Source organism: Hippocampus bargibanti, linkage group LG19, assembly GCF_051943395.1.
Source record: "Hippocampus bargibanti isolate YZ-2025 linkage group LG19, ASM5194339v1, whole genome shotgun sequence".
Classification (NCBI taxonomy): domain Eukaryota; kingdom Metazoa; phylum Chordata; class Actinopteri; order Syngnathiformes; family Syngnathidae; genus Hippocampus; species Hippocampus bargibanti.
The window spans coordinates 5,094,714-5,119,401 of record NC_142752.1 but is presented as its reverse complement, the minus strand read 5'-3'; the positions used below and the strand labels follow the sequence as shown (position 1 = coordinate 5,119,401).

The 24,688-nt window shown below is 41.0% G+C and overlaps 2 protein-coding genes and 1 long non-coding RNA gene across 12 annotated transcripts; 2 read left to right on the top strand and 1 right to left on the bottom strand.

Annotated features, from left to right (window-relative positions):
* Positions 1–699: 699 nt before the first annotated feature.
* On the top strand, positions 700–6,357 carry clvs2 (clavesin 2). Its single transcript, XM_089022571.1, has 6 exons — positions 700–839; positions 1,716–2,163; positions 2,285–2,459; positions 5,440–5,550; positions 5,690–5,940; positions 6,016–6,357. The coding sequence occupies exons 2-6, from the start codon at positions 1,775–1,777 to the stop codon at positions 6,107–6,109; spliced, it is 1,020 nt and encodes a 339-aa protein (XP_088878697.1). The 5' UTR covers positions 700–839; positions 1,716–1,774; the 3' UTR covers positions 6,110–6,357.
* LOC148883692 (uncharacterized) lies at positions 6,354–23,675 on the bottom strand. 10 transcript variants are annotated; one of them, XM_089022553.1, is made up of 30 exons: positions 22,795–23,670; positions 22,355–22,392; positions 19,028–19,240; positions 18,619–18,660; positions 17,811–17,936; positions 17,713–17,739; positions 17,107–17,169; positions 16,851–16,877; positions 15,518–16,684; positions 15,353–15,448; positions 14,993–15,061; positions 14,827–14,868; positions 14,502–14,570; positions 14,392–14,427; positions 14,205–14,264; positions 13,946–13,999; positions 13,824–13,871; positions 13,419–13,748; positions 13,280–13,351; positions 13,155–13,199; positions 13,011–13,061; positions 12,904–12,948; positions 12,770–12,820; positions 12,649–12,696; positions 12,441–12,569; positions 12,329–12,355; positions 11,880–11,930; positions 11,777–11,806; positions 10,678–10,716; positions 6,354–10,327 (listed from the first exon to the last, which is right to left on the bottom strand). In XM_089022553.1, the coding sequence occupies exons 3-30, from the start codon at positions 19,212–19,214 to the stop codon at positions 10,191–10,193; spliced, it is 3,168 nt and encodes a 1,055-aa protein (XP_088878679.1). In that variant the 5' UTR covers positions 19,215–19,240; positions 22,355–22,392; positions 22,795–23,670; the 3' UTR covers positions 6,354–10,190. The 10 variants fall into 10 exon arrangements, 9 of the variants coding, with proteins under 9 accessions (XP_088878679.1, XP_088878677.1, XP_088878675.1 ...); XR_016118520.1 differs by lacking the exon at positions 22,355–22,392 and adding an exon at positions 11,251–11,295 and having other exon boundaries at positions 10,227–10,327; positions 22,795–23,675; XM_089022556.1 differs by lacking the exon at positions 22,355–22,392 and adding an exon at positions 11,348–11,380 and having other exon boundaries at positions 10,230–10,327; positions 22,795–23,674.
* LOC148883693 (uncharacterized) lies at positions 19,128–21,985 on the top strand. Its single transcript, XR_016118523.1, has 3 exons — positions 19,128–19,256; positions 21,178–21,238; positions 21,720–21,985. It is a non-coding gene; the product is annotated as an uncharacterized LOC148883693 (long non-coding RNA).
* Positions 23,676–24,688: the final 1,013 nt, after the last annotated feature.

The following is a 24,688-nucleotide window of genomic DNA, read 5'->3' as shown; positions in this document are numbered from 1 at the left end:
CGCTTTGCAAGGCCATTAGCGAGCTGCTGCTGTTCCCTACCGGTACAGAGGAGTACTGCACAATTTTATATATACAATACAATATACAGGTAATATCCGACTTACGATCATGACCTCCAGACCCTATTTTTTTTAAAATTTTTAACTATACGCCTGGCACCGCAACGAGCGAGCAGACCGGCAATGCGTAGGACAATTTTGGCCAGGCAGCCAGCATCTCTCGCAGATCAATCGAGCATGGCAACAGAGGGGGGGAGTTTGCATGTTATTTAGCCTCTGAGTATTTATTCAACATTTTGAATGTGTTTCGACTTACGACCGTTTGGTCGGACCGGAACTCGGGTTTTACCTGTGTGTGTGTGTATTTTCTAAATTGTCATGCAATCGTTTTTTTCTCCCATTGCTATTTTGCTCCAGGCTACCAATCTATACCACCATCCCCAATCCTCCTCTTTGCTTTCTTTTGTCCTGCACGTGCTCCCACTTCTCCTCCCTTCTGACACCCCCACCCCCTCACGCGCCGGCCCATCTTGTTGTCACTCACTCAGACGGAGAAACAGACGGCAGCAGCGACGACTAACAGACGCTAATCCTGGCGGCGTACCCCACCCTAAAGCCTCCCCCGCTGCACAGTAGAACCCAATAGAGCCTGGGAAACGAAGCGTACCAGGCCCACTTGTGCATATGGACCGTGCAACGTGGATTATTTGAAATAGGGGGAAGGCAAGAGGAGGAAGAGACATCAGCACCATGGAGCAGATGGGGTTGTCTGTGATGTAGCAGGTGCTGCAGCCTGGTGCCGCATTGCTTGCTGCTTGGCCTCCTCCGTCGGGGAGAAGGTGATGCCGTCATCTCCTTCCTTCACACTTTCGTACACACATCCTCACGTAAGATTCTGATAGCGTGAAGCAGCTGCAGGATCTCGGAAATGTTGGCCGTTTGGATGTATTAGTCACATATTCTGTGAACTGGCTTCTGCAGTGGAAAAAAATGTTTTAATTGTTGCTGTAAAAGCACTAAATGGGTTTCCATGTAAATACAGAGAGGTGCAAAAATACTTTTTCTATTTATGGATATTTTTGGGGGTAATCCGACCGAGGTCTAGCAATAGAATAAAAGTATTTTGTACTTTGTCGCCATTTAGTGGCGTCTTGGTGCCAGGAAACAGCGTTGATGTAACGACGAGTTTTTTGACCAAAAAATGTTGTCCAACATCTTGGTTCCAAGACAGACTCTTGAAATAATTTGAGAAATTTAATTTAAACAAATGCTGCCACTTTGTTTCATTTTGTTGCAAATAATTTATGAAATTTTATTCTGACGAAAGTGGTGTGTTTAGGGCATCTTGTGTATTTTTTTTTTTGTGCCAAGGAACAACGTTGACGTCAGTTGAGGACTTTCTTTAAAACAAATATGTATCGTGCTTTGGCATAATCTTGGTGTCAATGATATTATGTTGAAGTGAGTTGGATCTTGTTGAAATTCAAGTACAGTACATATAAGGGGGAAAATTGATCTCAAGGATCAAGATGCCACATCAACATAGCTGATGTAAATTGAGTTTTGTTTTTACACATCAATTATGATGAAGTGAATTGTAGAGATTATTTGAGACCAAAAATATACTTTTCTGCCATCATATATGATATGTTGAAGTGACTTGCGGTGATTTGTTTGATTTGTGCTTCATTCTATGATTACCTTATAACTTGAAGGCTCCACAGAAGAAGAAGAAGAGTCTGTGAGGAAACCTTTGGACGTGGCTCCTGCTGAAATGACTCACCTGCAGGCCGGCCTGTCGCCGGCCACCTTGGAGAAGGCCAAAGCGGAACTGAAGGAAAATCCGGAGACACTTCACCAAGACATCCAGGAAGTGCGCGACATGATCATCACACGGCCGGACATCGGCTTCCTGCGTACGGACGACGCCTTCATCCTCAGGTTCCTCCGAGCCAGGAAGTTTAACCATTTTGAAGCCTTCAGACTGCTGGCCCAGTACTTTGAGTACAGACAACAGAACTTGGATATGTTCAAGAACCTGAAGGCCACTGATCCTGGAATTAAGCAGGCACTCAAGGATGGATTCCCCGGCGTGCTAGCCAACCTGGACCGACATGGAAGGAAGATTCTGCTCCTCTTTGCTGCCAACTGGGACCAAAGCAGGTAAACTTGGGGTACTTGACCTCCTTTTTTGGAACCCTTTTCTTGAAGTTTTTCACATTTTGTCAACGGGCTTACATAGTTGTGTAGCACTTATTACTATTTCCAAATGTGTCATTGACAGGTACATGTTTGTGGACATCTTGAGGTCCATCCTGCTGTCTCTGGAGTCCATGATCGAGGACGCTGAGCTGCAGGTGAACGGGTTCATCCTGGTCATTGACTGGAGCAACTTCACCTTCAAGCAAGCCTCCAAACTCACGCCCAGCATGCTCCGGCTCGCCATCGAGGGGCTGCAGGTGAGGTGAAGGTTTTCGTTGACTTTGTTGGTTCCAGTTAGTCATAAAAACTCACCTGTTAGCATTTTTTGCTCTTTCACAAGGTGGCGCCAAATCCATGTCAACGTAGGAAAATAATCTGTGGCGCTTCTATGGTTATTTGTAACCATGCAATAAGATAGCTAGCTAGCTAATAGCAAGCAGGCATCATTTTAGAGGAGTTCTCTTTTTCTGTGATGTTGCTGCGGCATGTAAATCTGTTGTCTTCGTCAAATGACTGCGTTAGTTCCTGTATAGGATAGTTGTCCATGTTAAGCTCTTTGTTACAGATTCAGTTGTTGTTAAAGCGCTATATAAATCAATATATAGCAGCCAGATCGGACTCTGTGCGCTAACCGATAGCCACCATCACCAAAAATCTAAATTATAATAGACAATGGGTCCTTCCCGGTCTGTTCACACCATGTTCCTCACTTGATCGATCTAGCTAGCTATCTAGTTGGCTATCTGGCTGGCTACCGAGCTAGCTAGCTATTTGCTATTTATTAGTTATGTAACTAGCTAGTTCACTAGCTATCTATTAGCTAGCTAACTTTATATCTATTTGAGTTATTCGCGGTTGAGTGAACGCTGGCGCACGTGGCTGTCGCTGCTCACCTGCAGAAAAACTGATCCTGTGACTGTAAAGTGACCTTGAGAGTTTTGAAAGGCGCTTATAAATGAAATGTATTATTATTATTATTATTATTATTATTATTATTATTATAAAAAGGCTTTGTCGTTGTTTATTATCTCCTGATTTTTTTGGATTTATGTGCTCACTTACCCTATCCCCTTGTCTTGTTTTGTTGAGACACATTATGATTATTATGAATAATATCGCCTCCGGCGAGTTGCAGCAGGTGAAGAGTGTGCAGGGATTCAACCCAATCCAGTCGTAATCCCACAGGATTACAACGTTGTTAAAGGATTAAAAAATGGTAAATGGGAGTGAAACCCTAATGGAATGTTCACTGTACATCCACATTTACATATTTTTTGTGTGTCTTTGGATTTTTAAAAAGAAAAGAAAATGTAGGATTATTAGCATGAGCTAATGAGCTAACGTTCACGTGTGGTTTTTCATGAATTAGCATTTCATACTGGTACTATTTTGTCATTTTTACTTATGCATCTCTTTATTTTTGGTATTTTTTTGTCTGTAAAGGCAGATGTTTGAGGTAATGCTAACTGGAGATGATGCTGACCTCTTATGACACGGTTTAACCCGTTCATTCATTCACCTGCATTTTAAATTGCGCCCACTTGCTTGATTCAATGCGCTTTGTTGTACCCCGACATCTTGCCTCCACCCGTTCCCTCACGCATGTACCACCCCTCCCGGCGTTTCTATGGTAACCGGCATGATTGCCTGGCTGTCTGCTTTGGCCTTTCTTCCAGATGGGCTCGCCTTTGTTGTGTGTGTGTGTGTGTGCGTGTGTGTGTGTGTGTGTGTGTGTGTGTGTGTGTGTGTGTGTGTGCGTCTGTGAAATGTTTTATGCATCGCTCCACTGCTCTTTCATTGATGAGTTTTGCATAACCAGCTGCCGTTTTGCCAAATGAGATATTTAACAACGCTGAAATCATAATTGATGATTCAAAATGTCTCAAAAAATAACCAAGATGAGAACAATTGTCCTGCAAATGATTAGGCAGTGACAGTTATGCATGATGCCACTACGCGGATGCGAGACAGCTCGGGGGGAAAAAAGGTTAAGAGACATTAGCGCAGACTGACGATGACGGGAAACACTGATTGGGGTGTGTGCGTGCGCGTGTGTGTGTGTGTGTGTATGAGTGTGTTTTCAATAGATGAATGAAACAGAGGTCGACGATGTGATAAGCCACAGGACAGGTTCAAAGCCAGGATGGACTGGCAGGAGTGTATGTTTAATCATAGCATGGCCTACTGTCGCTTGTCATCAATTCAAAGATGAAAAAAATGTCTTGCAGCCATAAATAAAAAGAAAAAAAAGTCCTCAGAGGAGATTTTTGGTGTGGAGTTAACTCTTTCATGACAGCGGCTACTCGAGGATTCAAGTGCAGCCTGCAGGGAAAAGAGCTGTTTAGAAATGGTTTTAGACTAAGGGAGGGGGGGAAAAAATCAGGTCAACAATGTATGTTTCTGTTCTATGTGATGGAATGGGTCAACGTTAGTACGCCCAAGGCAGTGAATGAACTAAAGGTCTGATTGTTTTCGGCCTTCTGACTTTCTATTCAGACATAAGTTCTTAACCTCGTTGTATTTTGCTTGCGGATAGACTTTCCTTAATGTTGTCATCTTTGATTCTTGTCAAGCTTTGAGCTAACCTGAAGCTAAAATCCAAAGTACAGTATGCAGGCAAATCCCGATCTTTAAAGACATTTTCAGCATTTTCAGCATTTATCGTTTTTCAGTATGTGTCACTTTGTGCTGCCGTTAGCTGTTTTTGTACACACGGCAAAGCAAAATCTTTCTCCTTTCGGCTAACCTGTCCCTTTTTTTCACAGGGCTAACAAGAAAAACATATATAAAATTGTCTAAATTGAGTCCCAATGGTCTGTTATCTTCCTTTGGTTGTGTTTTTCGGTGGTGTCTGGTTTACTTAAGTAAAATCTGGGCCACTGGCAGAAGCCTATGAAAAATAAATTATAATTTCTCGACCAGTTGTCCCCATTTTGACATTGTCCTTCCGAGCAGCAGTTCAGAAAGTCAAAAGTACCACGGATCATTTCCTCATGACCTCCATATTACATCGCCTTGATCTAATATAACAGCAATGGGAATTCAAGCCATTTCTTAACATGACAGGAAGTTATGGCAATGAAAGAGAAGCTACACGGGCTACCACTGTCATTCGTCGGCGAAATATGAACCCTTTCAAGGACAGCGATTACTATAGTGGACAGTTTATCATGTTATTAGATTACAGGGTGCGTGAAGTCATGCCTCTTGTTTTTTTGTTTCTCACTGCTTTGACAGGACAGTTTTCCCGCTCGCTTTGGAGGAATCCATTTTGTGAACCAGCCATGGTACATACACGCCCTCTACACTGTCATCAGGCCTTTCCTCAAGGAAAAAACCAGGAAGCGGGTGAGTAAATCCTGCTGTTGATCACTCAAGTCGTGTTTAGTTTTGTGTAATGGCATAAAAATGTGTGAAGTCAACAATTTGTAATTTGTTTTGCTCAGCAGCCTTGTTAAATGTATTTGGGCTATTGTTCTGAGCGTAGATCTTCATGCATGGCAACAACCTGACCAGCCTACATCAGCTGTTGCATCCAGAAATCCTACCGTCAGAGCTAGGTGGGATGATGCCACCGTACGACATGGGCACCTGGGCCAGGGCCCTACTTGAACATGCTTATGATGAGGATGCGGAACCAGACATGGGAACTGACGGAGGACCGGATGCTTATGCGTTCTATGTCCAGGATCTACACAGAGATGTTGACAAAAACATGTCACCCCAAACCATGAAAAGGTGACACAGACTGGCACAATAAAAAGCAAAAAAATACTTGAATGCTAACATTATAGCATGTTGCTAACCTTCCAGGTCCCAGTCAGTGGTGGATCCCAACATCTTAAAGCGACCTGACAAGGCCAAATGTGATGAAGACAACATGCAGCCGCTGCTCTCATTGGACTAAAAAAAAACTTTCTGGAAATTTTGGGAAAATCTTCTTCAAGTGTCGCTCTGTGGACTCCTGGGAAAGGTTTACCCCGCGTCCAACTTTATTGGTGGACTTCTGTATTTCTTTGTAAAGTGCCATGTTAACAAAAGTCCAATTTGGGCGACTAAGTGATGGTCTTTACCGAGATGTTACTGGAGCAAGATGGATGTGGAGGCAAATCAGCAAACCTCCCTTTATGGATTAAAAACAAAACAATCTGTCAATGACAGAGCTTTATTTGCAACTGATCAACAACTTTCTTAACATCAACCTTCTTAATTTCCAACAACAATAGCCTCGAGCAGAAAATCTCACATCACCCAAAGAAGTGACCAGGAAATCAAAGTGTTTACATTAATAACAATTCATGAACAGAATAAGTACTATTCGCACTAATGGCGATCCAACTGAATGAACGTATGTTTTTCCCTCTGTTGGCATAGGCACTTAAGACATTTTGTCCTGTTGTAATAAAATATAGAAAACGTTAGTTGTACATCATAACCACGGTTCTGATCCAGTCCAAAATATGAGCATACACGCTGCATGCAGCACAACGTTAGGATGGATGGAGTCTCTACATTTCAGATTCAACACAGCCTCTAACCATAACCGTGTTTGTAAGTCAACAAAAAAAAGACACAATTTAGGACTGGATATGACCTACATTTTAATGCGCTTTTTTTTTTGCTGGCGGAACACTTTAAACGGTATTTCCTTGTTATTAGTCTTTTAAACGCGAATGTACGGCATTATGGCAGGTTCGTCATCTTCATCATCAACTTCATCATCATCATCATCATCATCATCATCATCATACTTTGCTGATGTGAGTACGCATTGTTTGTCCAATGTTTTCGTGTTATTCGTTCACATTTCTATTTTTTTAAACATTAACAGTGTTTAAATGTTTTCGCGTCGTTCTGTAAATGTTAAAATAACATAATACATTGTGTCACGAATTTCATCTATAAGCAAGCGGAGGTGTTCCGAATCGTAATTAAATGGAGACGATGACCGTCGTTTCAGTCGATGCTCAAACCGAAAAAAAGGAAAACAAATTAAACTCAGACATACGACGTACTGAACTTATAAATATTGTATTTGTGCTCTCTTTGTGGTTTTAATGTAGGGGGGAAAACTGCGAAAATGCGGTCATCGATACCGTACGATTTCGAAATTATGCCTTGCGCCACTTGTTCAGTTTTATCAGTTTTGTGTTACGAACAGAAAATTCAGTTGTTTTCCCAGTAATTTACATGAAACATCTCAATTGATTGTTTGTGTTGGTTCTAACACGTTTTACAATTTCTTCTGTGTTCTGTGCACTCATTTTAGCGTCAGTAGCTAACTACTTGCTAGGATATCAGGGCATGAGATTGACACCTGTGATTTTGAGAACAGGATTTTATAATTGCTAATTTCTCTACATTCAAACCATTTCAACTTGAAACTTTTCAACCCATTCAGGGTACGTTGCGAATTATTTTCAAGTTCCCGTCATACCCAAAAATTCCTCATTTTCTCAAGCATATTTCCTTTTTTTCCAATATTTTTTGTTGTGTATGTGGTGAATGTCTGACATTTCACTTTCTCGCAGTATTTCAGACCGGTGTCAGCTTCTCAGCATTGACATGCAATCACGACAGATATTGCATATTTTACATTCATCATTGCTTGTCCGAGACAAATAAAAAAAAAGTGTGCCATGCATGTTTTTTTATCACAAATGTAAACACTTGATCACCTCTCAGTGACTTTAATTTATGTGCAGTATTTGACACATGCATTTGTTTATTTAAGGAATCTAACAATTGTTGGAATATTTCAGCATTTTGAATGTTCTCCCTGATGTTGCCTGGTGAAAGTAGTGGTCAAATTATTTTTCCCCCTTACATTTGCTGCAACAAACAATGTAAGCAGCTATTTTATTGGTAAATGGGTCGCTTTGTTGCAGTAGACTTAAAACAAGACGAGAAATGGGAACAGGGGCAATCCAACCTCAATATCTAATGATTTACTTTGACTTTAATTATTTCTTTTTTTATGTCTTCCACATGCATTGGAAATAATCATAATTGTGATTGTTAAATAAGACTAGTAAAGCAAATGTCACACATGTATTTGAATTTTATTAGTCTTGACAGCGACAATAATGCTCACTTCTGATTGACGTCAAAAAGAGAGAGAAAAAAAGATTTGTATCATCATGTAGTTTTCCAACCACAACGATATGATTTTATTGTTCAATGAATAGCACTCTAACAGTGTCAATCAAAAGTCAGCGTTAATATTTCTGTATTGGATTTCACCTGACAGTAATGAAGTGGCCGGCAGGGACCAACTTTCATATGATATTTTGCAGTTATGATTCATTGTTTGTCAAATTTGATTTTATATGAATGATGTAAAAGCTGCATGCGGCGGTTGAGTGTTCTTATGATGATTATTATTCAGATTCTACAATGACAATGTTTGTTTAGCTCCGCCAAAGTCAAGAAACCTGTATTTCTTTTTTTTTTTTCATCATGCTGAAGTGTTTAAACTTTACTGATTTTGAATGCCACTTTATTTGGTCAACCTCGCTTGTGCTTGCACCTTCTCCCAGGTGACTGAGCGAGATTTCGGGTACACCCTGAGCTGGTCGTCGGCCAATCGCAGGGCACATTCACAACTCCTTTCAGCTTGGATCAAAGCAAAGCGACGTTGAGTGCGGTAACGTTGGTGTTGCTTTTTATTATTGAAAAAAGGCCTCCATTTTGCTGCCACGCACAAATAAAGGTTGACACAATTTACCACACACTGCCTCCAGTTTAATAAAAAAGGCAATTTTTCTGTGTATAAGTGGCAAAAAAACAACTGTGTTTATTTTGTAATATAAACATGTAATGCCTTTTTTCCCTTAACATTGACCAACATTAAGTGTAGTAAATTGTGATAATTGTGAGTCATATTGAAGGAACATAACTTTGTGCAACAACCCGCTTCCTCTCAGCACTTGTACACACTCTTGAAATTAAATAAAAGCAAAAAAGTATTCACATCTAAATTCACACGACATAGGCTCCAACCTTACTGTCAATAATAATAATAATAATAATAATATTAATAATAATAATAATAATATAGATCAAATCTGGAACCATGTTAACAGGACAGCCCTCAAATTCCGAAAACCTTTTGTGACCAACAAAGAACATGAAGCGGCACAACTACAAACCTGCTCGTGAGCTGAGCGGCTGAGTGGTTAACTCGTGCTAGTTAGCAACATGCTAACCCAATTAGGGCTATCGTATAGCTTTATCCCAAATTGCTTTCCATAATAACACGAATGCAACAGCTAGCATGTTGCATTCATTTATCTGGCGCTAATACTAACCTTGATAATGTAAATATAATATTAAAAAAAAACCTTTTGGCAGCAAACTGTCGTTGCTGATCAAGTAGTCTTATGATAAAACATAGGAACATATTAACATGCTAATTGATCAGTTTGAGTTTTTTTTTGTCATTAAGTCCACGCACGTCTTAAGACTCAGAAAACTGATGCTAATTCAGCTCTGAACTACATGACTCCAACCAACATATGCTAACGTATGCTAAGTGCAACACAATAAGGTCACCGAGCATTTTTTAAATTTCAGAATGGAGTCTGGGAAGACTTGCTTTCTTTCGTTCGTCCGTCATCAAGTAAGACATCGATAGCCCAAGTGTTCAACACGTAATGCTATCTTTGTAGCACAGACAGCCGCACTTATTGCTTTGATGTACAGTTGAAGAAATGAGGTCATAGATCACCCCGACTGATAAACACGATTGGTCTCCAGAGTTGATCATGCCCACTTTGTCTCCACATGCAGGATGGTAACGATACTAATGCACTATTTTGCTTGAACCTTGGATAACTCAAAAGTTGGTTTGAGTAACAGACCGCAGGAGCGCAGCCTTTTTGGGTTAAACAAAATAAATAAATACATGTCAATATTTCAGTCCGTGTTGCTCTGCATGGAAACAAGTCGCTTGTGCGACGTCTTGGTTGGTTGCGATAGTAGTTGCCCTACTGCCCCGACGTTTTGGGCGCCCTCTGCTGCTCCAATAGGGACTTGAGGGCGGGTGGTATTGCTGGACTGGAGGGTCGCAAGGGGTACTGCGCAGTTTTTCCGGGGACATAAACACACTGGAAGTATCTTTGACCTGAAAACACACAGGAGAACATTTATTTTGAAAGCAAAAAGGACACAAAGAAGAAAATGGTCTGGTTATTGGCTTACAGTGCCCTCCGGTGGTGAGGATGGTGAACAGTCATTATATTGAAACAACTTGAGTAAACAATGAGTATTTGATGTCCATCTAGTCACTAGATTCTAGTGGCATATACATGCCACTAGATGGCAACAAAGCACTACATTGTTTAAATGAAACGTTTTTAACCCACCAGTTTGTGGCATCTTGCCACTAATATGTGACAAACTGGTGCCTCAGAAGAAGAAAAAATGCTTTGGCCAGAACATGAATAGTAGTTCACTGTGCTGTATTCAACTGACCTGATTTCTTCTTTTCTTCAGTTTGATCGTCTGTCTTTTCTACGGGAGGCACACACAATACAACAAACAGGCTGAAGTACTATGCTACATGCTAACAAGAAGTCAGACTTGAAGCAGCAAGAGGTGAGCGTGATGTGGCTTGAGCATGCGGCGAAGTCAAAATGTCATCAAATTAGTGCAAATACATGGACAAACTTTTGGACTCTGGGGGCCATATTTGATTTTCGAATGCAGAAGATGGACCAGCTCATTTGTCCCAAAAAATGTATTTCGATAGTTACTGTAAAATTATTTTATTTTGAAAATAGACTTCAGATTTACTCACACACGTTTGATTTTATTGTACTGTATATCTTTCAACCTCATATTGTCCCTACAAATGTCCTATCCCAGGTTTTGAATCTAAAAGTCAAAGGTGGCCCATGAGTACTAAAATTTGCCCACCCCCAGCCTTGGAGGCGTTTGATGAAGGGCACACGTATGGTAACAAATGTGTGGACACACTCAGGAAGAGGGAACTTAGCTACTGAAAAAAAACTCAAGAAGAAGAAGAGAATATTTGGCAAGTGTTACATTGCTAAAAGAAGAGAAATTGTTACAGCTCATCGTCATATTGTGCTGATGAGAGGAAAAAGAAGAAAAAAAAAACAATTAGACACAAAGCAAGTACCTCAGGCTTTAGGGGAAGCTCTTTTTCCTCCCTCTGATGACAACAAGCATTAAAACACGTTTATTTATTTTTTTCAAAAAGCTTGAACATAAATTCCTTTTGACCACTTTTTATGCATTGTGGCAAGGCTGTTGCCTTCTTGTTAGTAGTTGCACTGATTAATAGTTATTTCCAAATCATTAATAAATATTAGGTGGAGGCAAACTTTACTTGCACAACTTTAGCTTGCTTTCTAAAATGGCCGAACAACTGAATTTTATTCTGATATTATTTATTGTAGTACAGATTAATTTAATTGTGGAAGTCAAAAAAGAAAATACATGGGAGGACCTTAAAAAATAATGTGTCCAATATTGAGGTGGGGTGGGGAGAAGCTCACTGCTCACACAAGTGGACATTGTGAGGTAATAAGAGGGCTTGCGCACTTACTGGCTTGTTGTGATTCTTTATTTTTTCTGTCTGAAATAAAAAAAAAGAAAACTTTGAATTAGAAAGTGCCCAAAATCAATTTTTATTCAACATTGTCGCTAACCTATAGTGTCCTTCAAAGACCTTTCCTTTTCTTCAGCCGTATTGGCTTTGCCTAATGATAATAGAGAGAGAAAAATGCAGTTTTTGTAGATTTTAAACATTTATACAAAATATGAAGATAACTTATTTTCATCATTCATTTTGTGAAAAGTGAAATTAAATGAACTATAATGCACTTCACACAAATGTTTTAATTACAGTAAAGTCTCGTTATATCGATATCGGATATAACGATAGTCCCGGTTATATCGATACTATTTCTATGCACGCACGGAGAAAATTACATGCAAACAGGGTCGGATATATCGATAGTCCCGGTTATATCGATATTTTTTCGGACTCCCTTGAATATCGATATAACGAGACTTTACTGTATTCCCATAATTGAAATGAATATGAATCTAATGAATAAAAAGTAATAAATATATTCAAATGTACAATTTAACTTACTTTTCAGTGACATTGTCTTCATCTTGGCTGAAACAAGAAAGCAATCACAAATGTCAATCATCAGTCCATGGCCCAAGCAGCCATTTTTTATTTTTGAAGATGGCAGCCTCACGTGTTTGCGACGGTGACGATTTGTCATGCCTTTCGGTCACATTTGTCGTCAACCTGTCCGGCAGTCCGTCCCTCAGCCTGCTTGGCTTAAGTGATGCTTCTGCTGTCTTGGGACTTTGACTAACACCTGCTTTGGGATGAAAAAAAAGCTGTTCTCAGGTGCTTTGGGTGTGTCCCCTCATTTAATTCTCAAACATCACTACTTTTACCTCTTTTCAGTGTCGGATAGCAAATTCTGCTTTTGCGCTTGATATCATCTAATAGTGACCAAAAAATAAATTAATCTGTTGCTGCAATGACATCAAATAAGACCACGTGTCAATGAGTGACCTGTCTCTGAGGCAGATGTCGAGCTTCTCTTTTGCCTTGTCACCTTGGTTTCTAATGTAAAAAGCAAGAATCCCGATGGGTACAAAGTGACATGGTTACCATGGCAATTAGAAACTTAAGAAGAGTTACTGTACCTCTCTTTGCGGAGTTTGCAGCACTTTTGCTTTGCGCTTTTATAGCTGAATGGAAAGAAATAGAAAAAAATAAAATACAATAAACAACTTAAGGGTTAACTACCAACCTGTCTTTGGAGACCCAGCTTTAGTTTTGTCTTTTTGGAGCTCACCATCAACTGCAATAAACAACAAGCAGTGAAATTTGGATTAATGTGCACCTAATGAAATGGCCGCAAAGCCTCTCAGCTAATGGAAAAGTGGTGATGGACCTTTGTGATCCTCAGTCTTCATTGTCACCATTTTCTTCTTGGCTTTTGGAATAGACATGATCAGTACATTGGATGTTGAAAATCATATTTAAAATAAGAAAAGGCAAGTGAGAAGAGAGTCAGACCTTTCTTTGGCGATGATGCTATCACATCTTCTTTGACACCCTCAGATTCAGCTTCGAGTTCTGCTTTCTCTTCTTTTCAGATAGAAACATGTGACATTCCCCAAGCTCTTTAAATTAAATTGTCCATATAATTACCCACCTTTCTTGACTTCAGGCTGATTGGACGGGGCTTGTTCTGTACTTTCAGATGGGATGGTTTCCACCACCTGGACCGGTTCATCTAACAAGACCTGTTCTGCTTGGTGTACCGGTTGGACAGGCTGGTCAGGTTTAGTCGGTTGAACCGGCTGGACTGTTTCTACTGGTTGTACAGGCTGGACTGGTTGGAATGGCTGGACATGTTCTAGTGGTGGCTGCATGGGCTGAGCGTAGTGCTGGTAGTGGGGGTAGAGTGGCGGAATCATCGGGTGCGCGTGGTAAAGTGGCGGCGAATGGATGGGATGAGCGGTCAGAACTGGAGCAGCAGCACCTGGAAAATAAAAATACTGTAAAGTCGTTCGTGGTAGTAGTGTGGGCCCTGGCGGTAGAGGTGGGGGGGGGCTACCTGAGCCTGTCGGAGGGGGGTATGGGGTGTCCGTCATGATCTGATGAACTGCAAGACAAAATATTTGGATGTGAAGGGAACGTAGATCCACTCTTCATGATCATCAGTTTTTGAAAACTTACCATACCAGCCGGGCGGGGACGGACAGTAGACCGGTGCCGGTCTGCAAGGACCAACTGGAAGCAACAAAACTACAAATTAAATAAACCGTTCAAATAGCTCTCTAATTCGCCAAGCATAACATAGCATCAGTCGTTCTCGTTGACAGCTTTTTAAAAAGACGGAGTGGCTATGTACAAATACTGTAGATGTCATCTTTATAGTACTTGTATACAATGTACATTATGTATAAATATATGCATGTATGAAGTGCCAAGGTACCGTCTTGCACTGGTTCGGGAACTTGTGCTGGTTTTGGGCTCTCCTTCTCATCAAGTGATTCTAATGAACACAGGAACAGCATCAGGTTCAATAAATGTGCTTTTTTGTTCACCTCATTTATGATCTACGGTATCGTTTGTCTTTGAGACAATCAGATCTTCTAAAACCCGATCTACAATTTACTAACCTCTTTTCACCTTTTTGCTCCTTTCTTCTTTCTTGGCTTTTTCAGGACAAGGAACACATGAAATCAGACCACAAACAGCACACCGAAAGCTGATAATCATCACCACATACTTTTGAGAAGCGCCGGCGTCCTCCTGATCCGTCTCATTTTTGGCTCCAGCCTGGCAATCCTGGGAAGAGCTGGAAAACAAACCAGCGAATGAGTGACACGTCATCAATATTTAAAAAAGCAAGCTGCAAAATCAAACGTAAGTTACTCTAGTTCTACTCTAGACACGTCAAAGTCACTTGTCATGTTGACTCTTCTTGACCAATAAAATAATAATTATTATGATTATGATAACTATCCAGAATAATACCGCCCCAAAAAACAAATACAATAATAGTGACAATTTTAAAAATGAATATAAGAAACAAAGGCTAAGAAAATAATTACCTGATCTTTTTGTTTTTTCTGTGATCTTCATTTGTTTTGATTCTTCACATGCGAAAAAAAAAGTACAACACGGTTGCATCATCATCATTCCACGTCAACTAGTGGTTCTCAGTTAGTCCCCAAAAGTGGCCAAATGACTCGTTTTGGGGGTGACTTGTGGACCAACCTTTCTTCTTGGCACTTGTCACGCCAGACGCTCGAGTCTTTGTTGAACTTGTGCAGGGACATGGTGGATCTACAAGCAAAGGAAAAAATACATTCTTCAAACATCTGGATGAAAAGTAACCTATATTTGGATTTGAATAGCTAACTTAGCACGGAGTCTAAAAAGGACTGAGTTATTTATACCTGGTATCTTGGGTTAAGATTTTTAACTAAGAAGGGTTAAATCCTTTGTGTCAAAATTAATGATCCCCAACCTTGGGTAAAAAGAAGCCAATATCGTCAAAATCCACTAAAGGACATCCCAGCTATTTTTCGAGAATGTGCCAATTTAACATCCTTTCCATCACATTTCCTCACTGACCTGCAGGCACATTAGCGTCCTCTTCGTCGTCATCCTTCTCCTCTTCCTCTCCTTTGCGGGGTCTGATTTCTTCCACAGTACCATGAGGAACGGCAACTGGAAGGTAGATGGATGGGTAGATGAATAGATATAGATACAAATGACAGACGCAAATGTCAACTATACCTGACAGCAAGTTATCTTCAACCTCGTCATCGTCGTCATCTTCCTCATCTTCATCCTCATGAGGCTCTGATGCAATGTCATCTTTGAGCTCATCTTCCTCACCAATGGTCATCGGGGGTAATCCGACATCCTCGTCGTCTTCATCCAAGGGAGGCCGTGTGATTCCGTCAACTTCCTGCTCCTTGTCCTCTGTGACATCATTGGATTTGTGTTCGTCGAAGCCCTCCGATTGGCCGAAATCAAGACGCCCGAGGTCTTCGTCCTTAATGTCTTCCTTGTTGTCGTCACCGGTGACACGATCGGGTTTGTGGTTATCGGTGTCCTCTGATTGGTCGAGGTCTTCTTTGTCTTCATCGTCGCTTTCATCGTCGACAGAAGCAAGGTGGTCATCTTCGTCTTCCTCACTGGAAGGAGGCAAACGATCTGAGGACTCAGCCAAGACGTTGGCTTCATCACTGTCCTCTTCCTCTTGAACGTCATTGGCCATGTGTTCTCTTTCGTCATCCTCTGTGGTGTCGTCGTCTTCATCAATATCAGGTTTTGCGGCCTCACCCTCTTCATCTTCTTCTTCGGCAGCCAATGCCTCCTCTTCATCATCTTCATCCGTCTCGGGTGTGGTGGCCTCATCTTCATCCTGAGGAGCCATCGCCTCTTCATCTTCAGGTTCAGGTTCGGAGGCTTCATCTTCAGGGTTAGCAGTGACTTCCTGCTCCTCTTCTTGTTCCTCCTTCTCTACAGTGGCTTTAGCTACCTCCCGCTTCTCTTCCTCCTCATCCTTCTTAGCAGGAGCCACCTTCTTCATGTCATCGTCCACTTCATCTGCAGCTGCTTCATCTCTATTCTCTTCCTCCTCCTCGTGATCGTCGTCAACTCCTTCACCGACTGCATCCTCCTCCTCTTCTTTCACTTCACCTTCAGCTAATTCATTTCCATCCTCCTCCCCCTCATCATCATCATCATCATCATCTCCTTCATTCTCCTCCTCCTCCTCCTCCAGTTCCTCTTCATCTCCCTCTTCCTCCTCCTCATCTTCCCCGTCAGATGTCTCTTTCTCCTTCTCATCATCCTCCTGCTTCTCCTCCTCCTCTTCTTCTTCTTCTTCTTCTTCTTCATCCTCGTGGACCACTTCAACAGCTGGTCTTGACTTCTTCACTTGCATCTTGGTAACTTCGGCAACCATGGAGACAATTGGCAGAAATTTAAGAGAAAAAATGACTTCATAAGAAAATCTTTGCCTTATTTTTTCTAGATTTTTGTAGATACTTAAACATTGTTAGAGTGTAGCTTTCTTTTTACTCAACAGCTCAAAAATTAAGATGGCGTACACACGCACCTCTACGTCGGGATGGTAGGAACTCCCCTGAAACCCAAAAAGGAGATTAAAAAAATAAGCAGACAGATTGAATCTTAGCAGACAGCACCACATTAGTGAGTTAGCTGTTAGCGTCAAGCCATAAGAAAGCCATAGTGTGTTTTAGGCCTGTCGAGCACAATTATTGTTACTGGGGCGAAAGATGAGGTATATGAACCCTTCACAGTTAATGACACCATCACAGAACAGTTAGCAATTCCAATTTAGCATCAAATACCTTTTCTCCTCTTAAGATTCACTTCCACTCGCTCCTCCTCCATCTCCTCCAACCACGTTGTTGCTTTGAGACGGTTCATAGGTACATAAGTCATGAGCCTATCATGGATAACATTAACAACCGGAGGCTATATGGCCGTAAATTGAAATGTGCACATCGATGAGGAGACAGTTCGATCTACAGAAGTCACTTTCAAAAAAAGTCTTCCGGAGCAGGAAACTTGAATTGATCATGAAACTTGATTCATCAACCGGCCCCGTTCACAACTGTGCTTGTGTTGTTTTTGGCAGCCATTTCAGATTTTGTCTTCATCTTTTGCACAAAAATATCCATTCGTTTTAGTTGCATTTTCAGTCATTCCTATTCATGATAGTTCTAGTCAACAAGCTCTCTAACTCTAACTAACACTCTGGTCATCCCTCCTCAACAAGTCAGATGGGTCTCGTCCTATTTTAGTCATCAAAATGCATAATTTTGCCCGCGATTTAATGAAAGACACACTGCTGCGCGGTCTAGCGGTCAGGCCAAAGCATTGCCACCAACTACAGTGATGCCATCTTTAGTTCGCTTAACAGCAAGCAGACCGTGTTTGAAATATTCACTCACCTTTTTTCCTCACCGCATAGAGATTTCCTAAAGAAGAAAGAAAAAACATCAGCTTGTATCAGAGTCCCACTACCAGTAAAATGGGCAGTCATTATTACCATCATCTTCGTCAGGGGCGACCAGGCTGGCGGCAAACTTCAACATGCCGTGGAACGTGTTAGTAGCCCTATCCACCACATCGTTTACGGCCTTGTTCGGGTCCGAGCCAATTCTGCCAAGACCTCCTGCAAGGAAGTGTGGTAAGCCTTTGATTGACAGCCTCGAGGGTGTTCTACCTTTTTTTTTTTTTCTTTTTTAGTATACGTCCCTTTCAACCACACGGAAAAATGACCTAGTTATATGTCGAGGGTATTCCCGTTGACATACATCCAGAAAAAAAATCACAAGGCCAGATTTGACGTGCTCATTCAATTCATTTGAATGTACACAGAAGTACTCCCATACTTACTGGTCACTTTGTTAGGTACACTGTTGAATGCGATCCGATACAAAGGATCTTTATTTAGCTATACAAGAGTGTCAGATTATCACAAGCCACCCTCCTTACCAGTTGACAATGCAAGTGTACTTTATAAAATGGCCAGCAAGTATAGCCCCGCCCCTTTGCTTCCATTTAAAACCGCATTCCCGCAACAAAATGCCAAACTAATATACATAATAGAGATGCTACTGAAAAAAAGCTGTGGTCAGAGGAGCTTGATTTGTATTTTGTGCCTATTCAAGCTCACCTGAAATTCAAATATGATTTCAAGAAAACACAAGAACCACTACTGCATACCTCAAAGGCTTTCAACCAAATGACAGCTATAGGGAGCGCGCTCAAGAAGGTTAGTGCGGATGGGTATGGGAAGTGGGGGGGGGGGGGCTGCAGGAACAAGGGGTTAATCAGTGTAAGAGTCATCTTGCCTCGACGTTCCGAGTCCTTTAAAACCTTCCTGACGCCGTGACCTGCTTACAGGGAAATAGAAGAAAGACAGAAAAGCTGTTCTAGTAGCTTTGTCTTCACTTGCTTGTGAATACCAAACAGAAAGTGAAAGTACTTCTGACACACAAATGCAAATTAATTTGATAAAATTGACGAATCGCCCAACAGAAAAGAGAAGACGAAAGGCAGGAAGTCACATTGTCGCCAAAATCTAAACCACTGACAGACAAATTGGTCTTCACTTAGAATGATGGAATTGCTTGGTGATCGTTTTTTGCTAACCCACTTGTGAGTACCATAAAAAAATGTTACACATTTGAACCCCCCCAAAAAAAACACTCCATGTTCTGGCAGAAAACTCACAAAATGAAGAACCTAATCAGTGGTCACCTGAGATGGTTTTGTAGTCAGCCAAGTCGAACATGATGACGAAGACGCACGACCAAGTGACCACGAGGGCCATGACGAGGATCCATGCCAACGGAGAGCTGAACGTTGAGTAAACGTCATCAGTGAAAGTCCGCTTGGACCCGTCGGGCGGCGAGCCGGCGTCGCCGTTCTTGCCGTCGATGACCATCGTGGTGGTGCTCGCGGATGACCTCACTGAGGAAAAAGTTTGGTAAGCACTTTTTAGTGAATATTACAAAGGAGTCACGTTTTGCAGAGTCAAAAACAAAATCGCAGAACTCTGCGGAAACATTCTTGCTCTTCACTAATGTAATTTCAGATGTCAGTATTATTACGCCTCAAAAAAATGGTGGCCCTTCTGATGTTCAGATGATTGAGAGTTTGTCCTCACACATTTCAGCAATTCATTTGCAGATATCCCCATTAGGAATTCCGGATAGCAACATCAAAAATGGAGATGGTGCTTATTCCATTTTGCCATATCCTCGGTTCGATGTGGACTTATAATTGCAGTTCAAGTCACCTTGAAAGCAATGAACTTATAAATATCTACTGTATGTTCGTATGTTCGTACGTAGTAAAAGTTGCTCAATCAAGCTTCATTTGTTTGTTTGTTTTTTAATTATACTGTCAATGAGGCTTACACGTTGGCCAGTAACCTTGTCATGCTAACAAGCATGACATACAAATGTCTATGCATGTTTACATTGTCAAATATCTTTACGCCCACAATGTATGATATTGACCTCATATTTAAAGGACGACCGACGTTTGCGGTTGTGTTCATAATTTGTAAAATGGCTTCAAATGACTTCTACTGAGCGTATTTTACAAAGATTCCACCACATATAGCTAGATTTTACATTTTAAGACTCGCGCTGAATATTCCGGAAGTCTTGTTTTTGAGTTAATAACAAGTCCTCACGTTACGTCACTGAAGGAACGCCCCTGACAGAAAAAAGGACACGTTGTAGCAGTCCTTATATTACGTCAATGCATTTTGCTGTACTTGTTTGGTCTGAAAACTTCGTGTTACACCAAAAAGAGGCAGAAGAGGGCGACAAAGCTCCGTGTAAGGAATTAATCAGCCTGTGGAAACGGGCTGATTAATTCCTTACACGGAGCTTTGTCGCCCTTTTCTGCCTCTTTTTTGGTGCTACATTTCCCCCCCACCCTATTGCCTCAAAATTGCACGGAATAAATTCTTTAATCGATTGCAAACATGTATGCTTTCCTCTTCAGAAATATTTGAATCATATTCATAACTGGATGAGTAACAATAAAGCATATTCTCCGAATATGAAGCCATTGTTTTGATTCTCCAGCAAGGCAAGACATCTTGGGGTGACACCACGAACAAGGGGGCGTCAGTTAGGAAACAAAAAAGTGATGTCGGTTGTCCTTTAAGCTCCTTGTGCTCAAAATAACAAGACATTTCATAAGTACAGACTTGCAATACAACACATTTATAGTTGAATCAAAGTAAAAGGCAAGAGCTGCTAGATAGGGGGGAAACAAACCAACAGCAAGGCTGTTAGCCGATCTCTCCCGCCACCTGTCGACTCGGCTCAGCTCGCGTTGGCACAACCATCGCTGACTCAAAAGGCTTAGCGGCACTCGACATAACACACACACATTACAGACTACAGAACGCAGACACACACTTGTAAGCGGCCTCATTAGTTTTTACTGTACTTTGAAGTGAAGGACGCCACATGAAACCATCCTTGAGCTTAAAGCATCATCCTTTGACGCTTTTGGCAGTCCCAAATTTGCCATTCTGTTCGCAAGTCAGTACAACTGTTCCATAGGAAATAGGTTTGAGTTGCCTATGTGCAAGTCATGTGGACGTCGCAAATTTTCACATTTCAAGCAAATCCCAAAATTGGGATAAGTTAAGGAAGTCAATTTGAGTCACCACTAAATTTACGAGCAAGTTGAATGAAAGGTTGACTGAACAACAACTGAAAGTATCAAATATCATTATGTATCCTTATATTATATAAAATATATGGTTTTTTTTGTGTGTGTGTGTGTGTGTGTGTGTGTGTGTGCGCGTGTGCGTGTGCGTGTGTGTGTGTTTTCCTTCCTTCTTGAGACAGTTCAGTGACCTAATTTGCTTTCATTCACAGGCAGATCCAACCACATCAAATATGGCAGTGGAGCGTGTCACAAAAATTCAACCAACTTGAGGTATGTGGATGGTTTTGCAGACATGTCTGCAAGATTTTGGGGAAATAAAACAAATAATCATTGTTTTGTTTTATTTTTTGTGACTTCTGATTTTAACTGATAAGCAGTGGACACTGCACGCAGATCGTTGTTAAAACCATCACAAATGTAGTAAAATGAATATTTTGCAATATTAACTAATGTTAACTCATCTGTAGGCATTCATAGAACTGTTCAGTATAAAAGAAGCTTCAATATCATCAAAAAAAAACTTACAGTAAAGTCCCGTTATATCGATATCGGATATATCGATAGTCTGGTTATATCGATACTATTTCTATGCACGCACGGAGATAATTATATGCAAACAGGGTCGGATATATCGATAGTCCCGGTTATATCGATATTTTTCGGACTCCCTTGAATATCGATATAACGAGACTTTACTGTATATGAATTAAAAGTTGACCCAGGAACATTTTCCCCCTCATTCCTCTCCAAGATGGAAAGTCTCTCCAGACCTTTGAAAAGGTGTTCACCCCTCCAACCTTTTGAATCTGATCCGTGAATCATTCTTCATCCTTCCCCGGTGTGATTATTCATCCATGCTGGAGGTGTCCTTTTAAGGTCAGCAGCTATTTTCATTCTTCTGTGCTTCCCTGACTTGTCTCATCCCCCTCACAAGTCGACAAAACCACAACATTTCCTTATTAACTAGGCCCTGGAATTATCTTTGGTGTAATGCCCATGCCCGGTCACAAGGTGGCAATCTTGCCTAGAATGAGGTGATGTAAGAGTAGAAGAGTATGAATTCTGAAATGTTGCAACTAGGATAAAATTAAGACGGCATCATTGCAAAAGTTTAGCATAAATGATTAAAAATGAGTGGTAATGTTTATGTCACTTTGTCTATATTTAATAATAGTTTCCTGTTTCTTGCTTTATTTTACTCTGCCCACTGCAGCCAGGTGGGCATTGCAAATGTAAATCTGTTCTCAATCCATTACAAAAGGAAAACAAATGAGACGCTGCCAAAGACGCGCATAGGCATCACTTTACTGTCAATGGCAGAACACAAGACATGAAAAGACACTGTCTGCGATATAGATGGTGACCCTCAAAAACACCATTACTCACCTAAAGGGACCAAGTTATATCCGTGAGACACCACAGACCTACAGTGAGCCACCAAAGACAACAAACAAGGCATGACTCCACCAAATGGCAATCAATGAAAAGCTCAGTGTTTGTGCACACTGATAAATTATCCAAAACACTATTGCAGCAACCATATCAAAATCACAGATTCCATTCGGGATCTCATCAAATCAAATAACAGTCAAAACACACAATCAAATAATAGATCACAGTCACCATTTAAGACAATCAATTACACCCAAAATGTCCAGTGTTAACGTGCCATACACCAGCATGGCAACATTACGAATAGATGATACATGATAGCAGAATATTTTTAGCGACGTCCAATGCTAACTACCCTTCACACTGACGCACACACAACACACATATACGAGCATCCCATCCTGTCACACAAACGTGTTGCACTCAATTTTTACCATCTGCTTCAGTCATTGTTGTACATTCAAAGTGTTGGCGACAGCTTCCGTTGCCATGAAAACAAGATGAATCCTACTCGGGGAGTTAATCCTAAAATGATTTGAAGAAATGAAAAAAAAATAATCAAAAAGCACTTAAAATTATTCCAAACGTTGTTCAGAGTCCAATGGAGGGGACAGACGGAGGAAAATAAGTTGAGGGTGTTCGGAGTGTGAGGCTGACTGCCCACCCACCCCCAACCGGACCGACAGATTTAGATCAGGGTTGAGACAGACGTCACTTCGCCCTCCCCAGCTGCCGTTACAACTCGACGCGGCGTGAGTCCGATTTTGATCCCAATTTTCATTCAAATGCGTAATACGTCCAGTTTGCTTGCGAAAACGTTTCTTAGCTCACCGCTGCACATTCATGTCATGATAGTGTTGGCGGCTGTGTTATTCTGAGAGCGGCTGATATTCGCCTTTGCCTTTTTAGGCCACAAGCGTGACCTTAACCCCCCCACCAGTTCGCTCATACCATACACGCCCTTTCACAGCTCAGCGCAGAGTTATCAACACGCACACTTATATAGATGTATCGATACATGCCGAGTAACACACAACCCTCCTGCTCACATTGTAGTATGTTTTGAATATGTGTGTAGTTGTCACTAATGTTAAATGGGAGTCAGTGCACAACTGTCATCATTTGAAGTAAACCCCAGATGCTCTAGTAGGCTTTTGCTGACTTTTTTGGTTTCCCACCAAGCACCGGAAGATTTTGCTGTAAAACCGACTGGTGTTTGTAACTATTTGTAATTCATATCAGCTTGACAAAGGCCCCAGTTTCAGTTCAATAAGCGGCTCAACACATCATGTTGACACCACCTCTGATATACTGTACAGAAATGATGTTCAAGGAGGCTTCTGCTGATTTTTTTTCTCACAAAATCATTAAGGTTTTGTGAAAACACAATTCTAAATTCCCTGCTTATTAACAAATATTTCAGTTCCAACTCAATGGACCAAAAAAACATTCACCACTTCAGTATTCCATGTATGTACTGTGTTCTTTGAACAAGCCTCAATGGTTCAGTCTTGTATTTATTTCATTTCCTCACACGTATCTTGGTTTCTTCATTAAAAAATGTTGATTTGGAATATAAACGTGAACGTGTAATCATCGAAGGAATAAGAGTATTTTATAAAATGTCAGAAAACACTTACGATACACAGTTGCTCCACTAGGTGGCGGTAAATATTCTCAATTGCGGTTGTTACACAATCGGAGGAAGAAAGGAAATGGCTGGAGATACTCCTGCGATGGAGACATTCAGTTAATTGATCATATTTACAAGTGGTGACTGTCCAGCTCTGCATAAATCGAACGTTTCTTACTGCATAAAATGAGATGGCGGGAGGCATTACAACAATGACTTTTGACACGTACTTGGGAAACTCGGTGGCGTGATGAGCGTAAGTTAAACTCATTAGACCGTCGCTGTTGATTCAAGCTATCTTTAAATTGCATTAATTCTTGCGGTGGCAGGCTCTGTATTGTTCGTCGTGCTATATAATACGCGGCTAACAGGAGCTAACGCAAATTATCTGCTCACAAAATGCGGAACTCATCACCGTTACCTATGTCAATATTAGTAACTGCTTTTCGAAAGCGTGTGATTCATTTTTTTTACTGATGTTATATTTTATTGTTTGTTTATGTCTTCGTGTTGAATGAGCACGAATGCGTCCATTTTTATTTTGGTGAAGCTCGAGCTGACGTCATTTCCACGCATAAGTTTTGTCAAATAGATATTTTTTGGCAGGTGTGTGTGACATTCTTCACTTGTGCTGGACATGTTCAAAATGTCACCCCTGATCGAAATAAGCCAAAGCGAACAAACATAATGAGGAC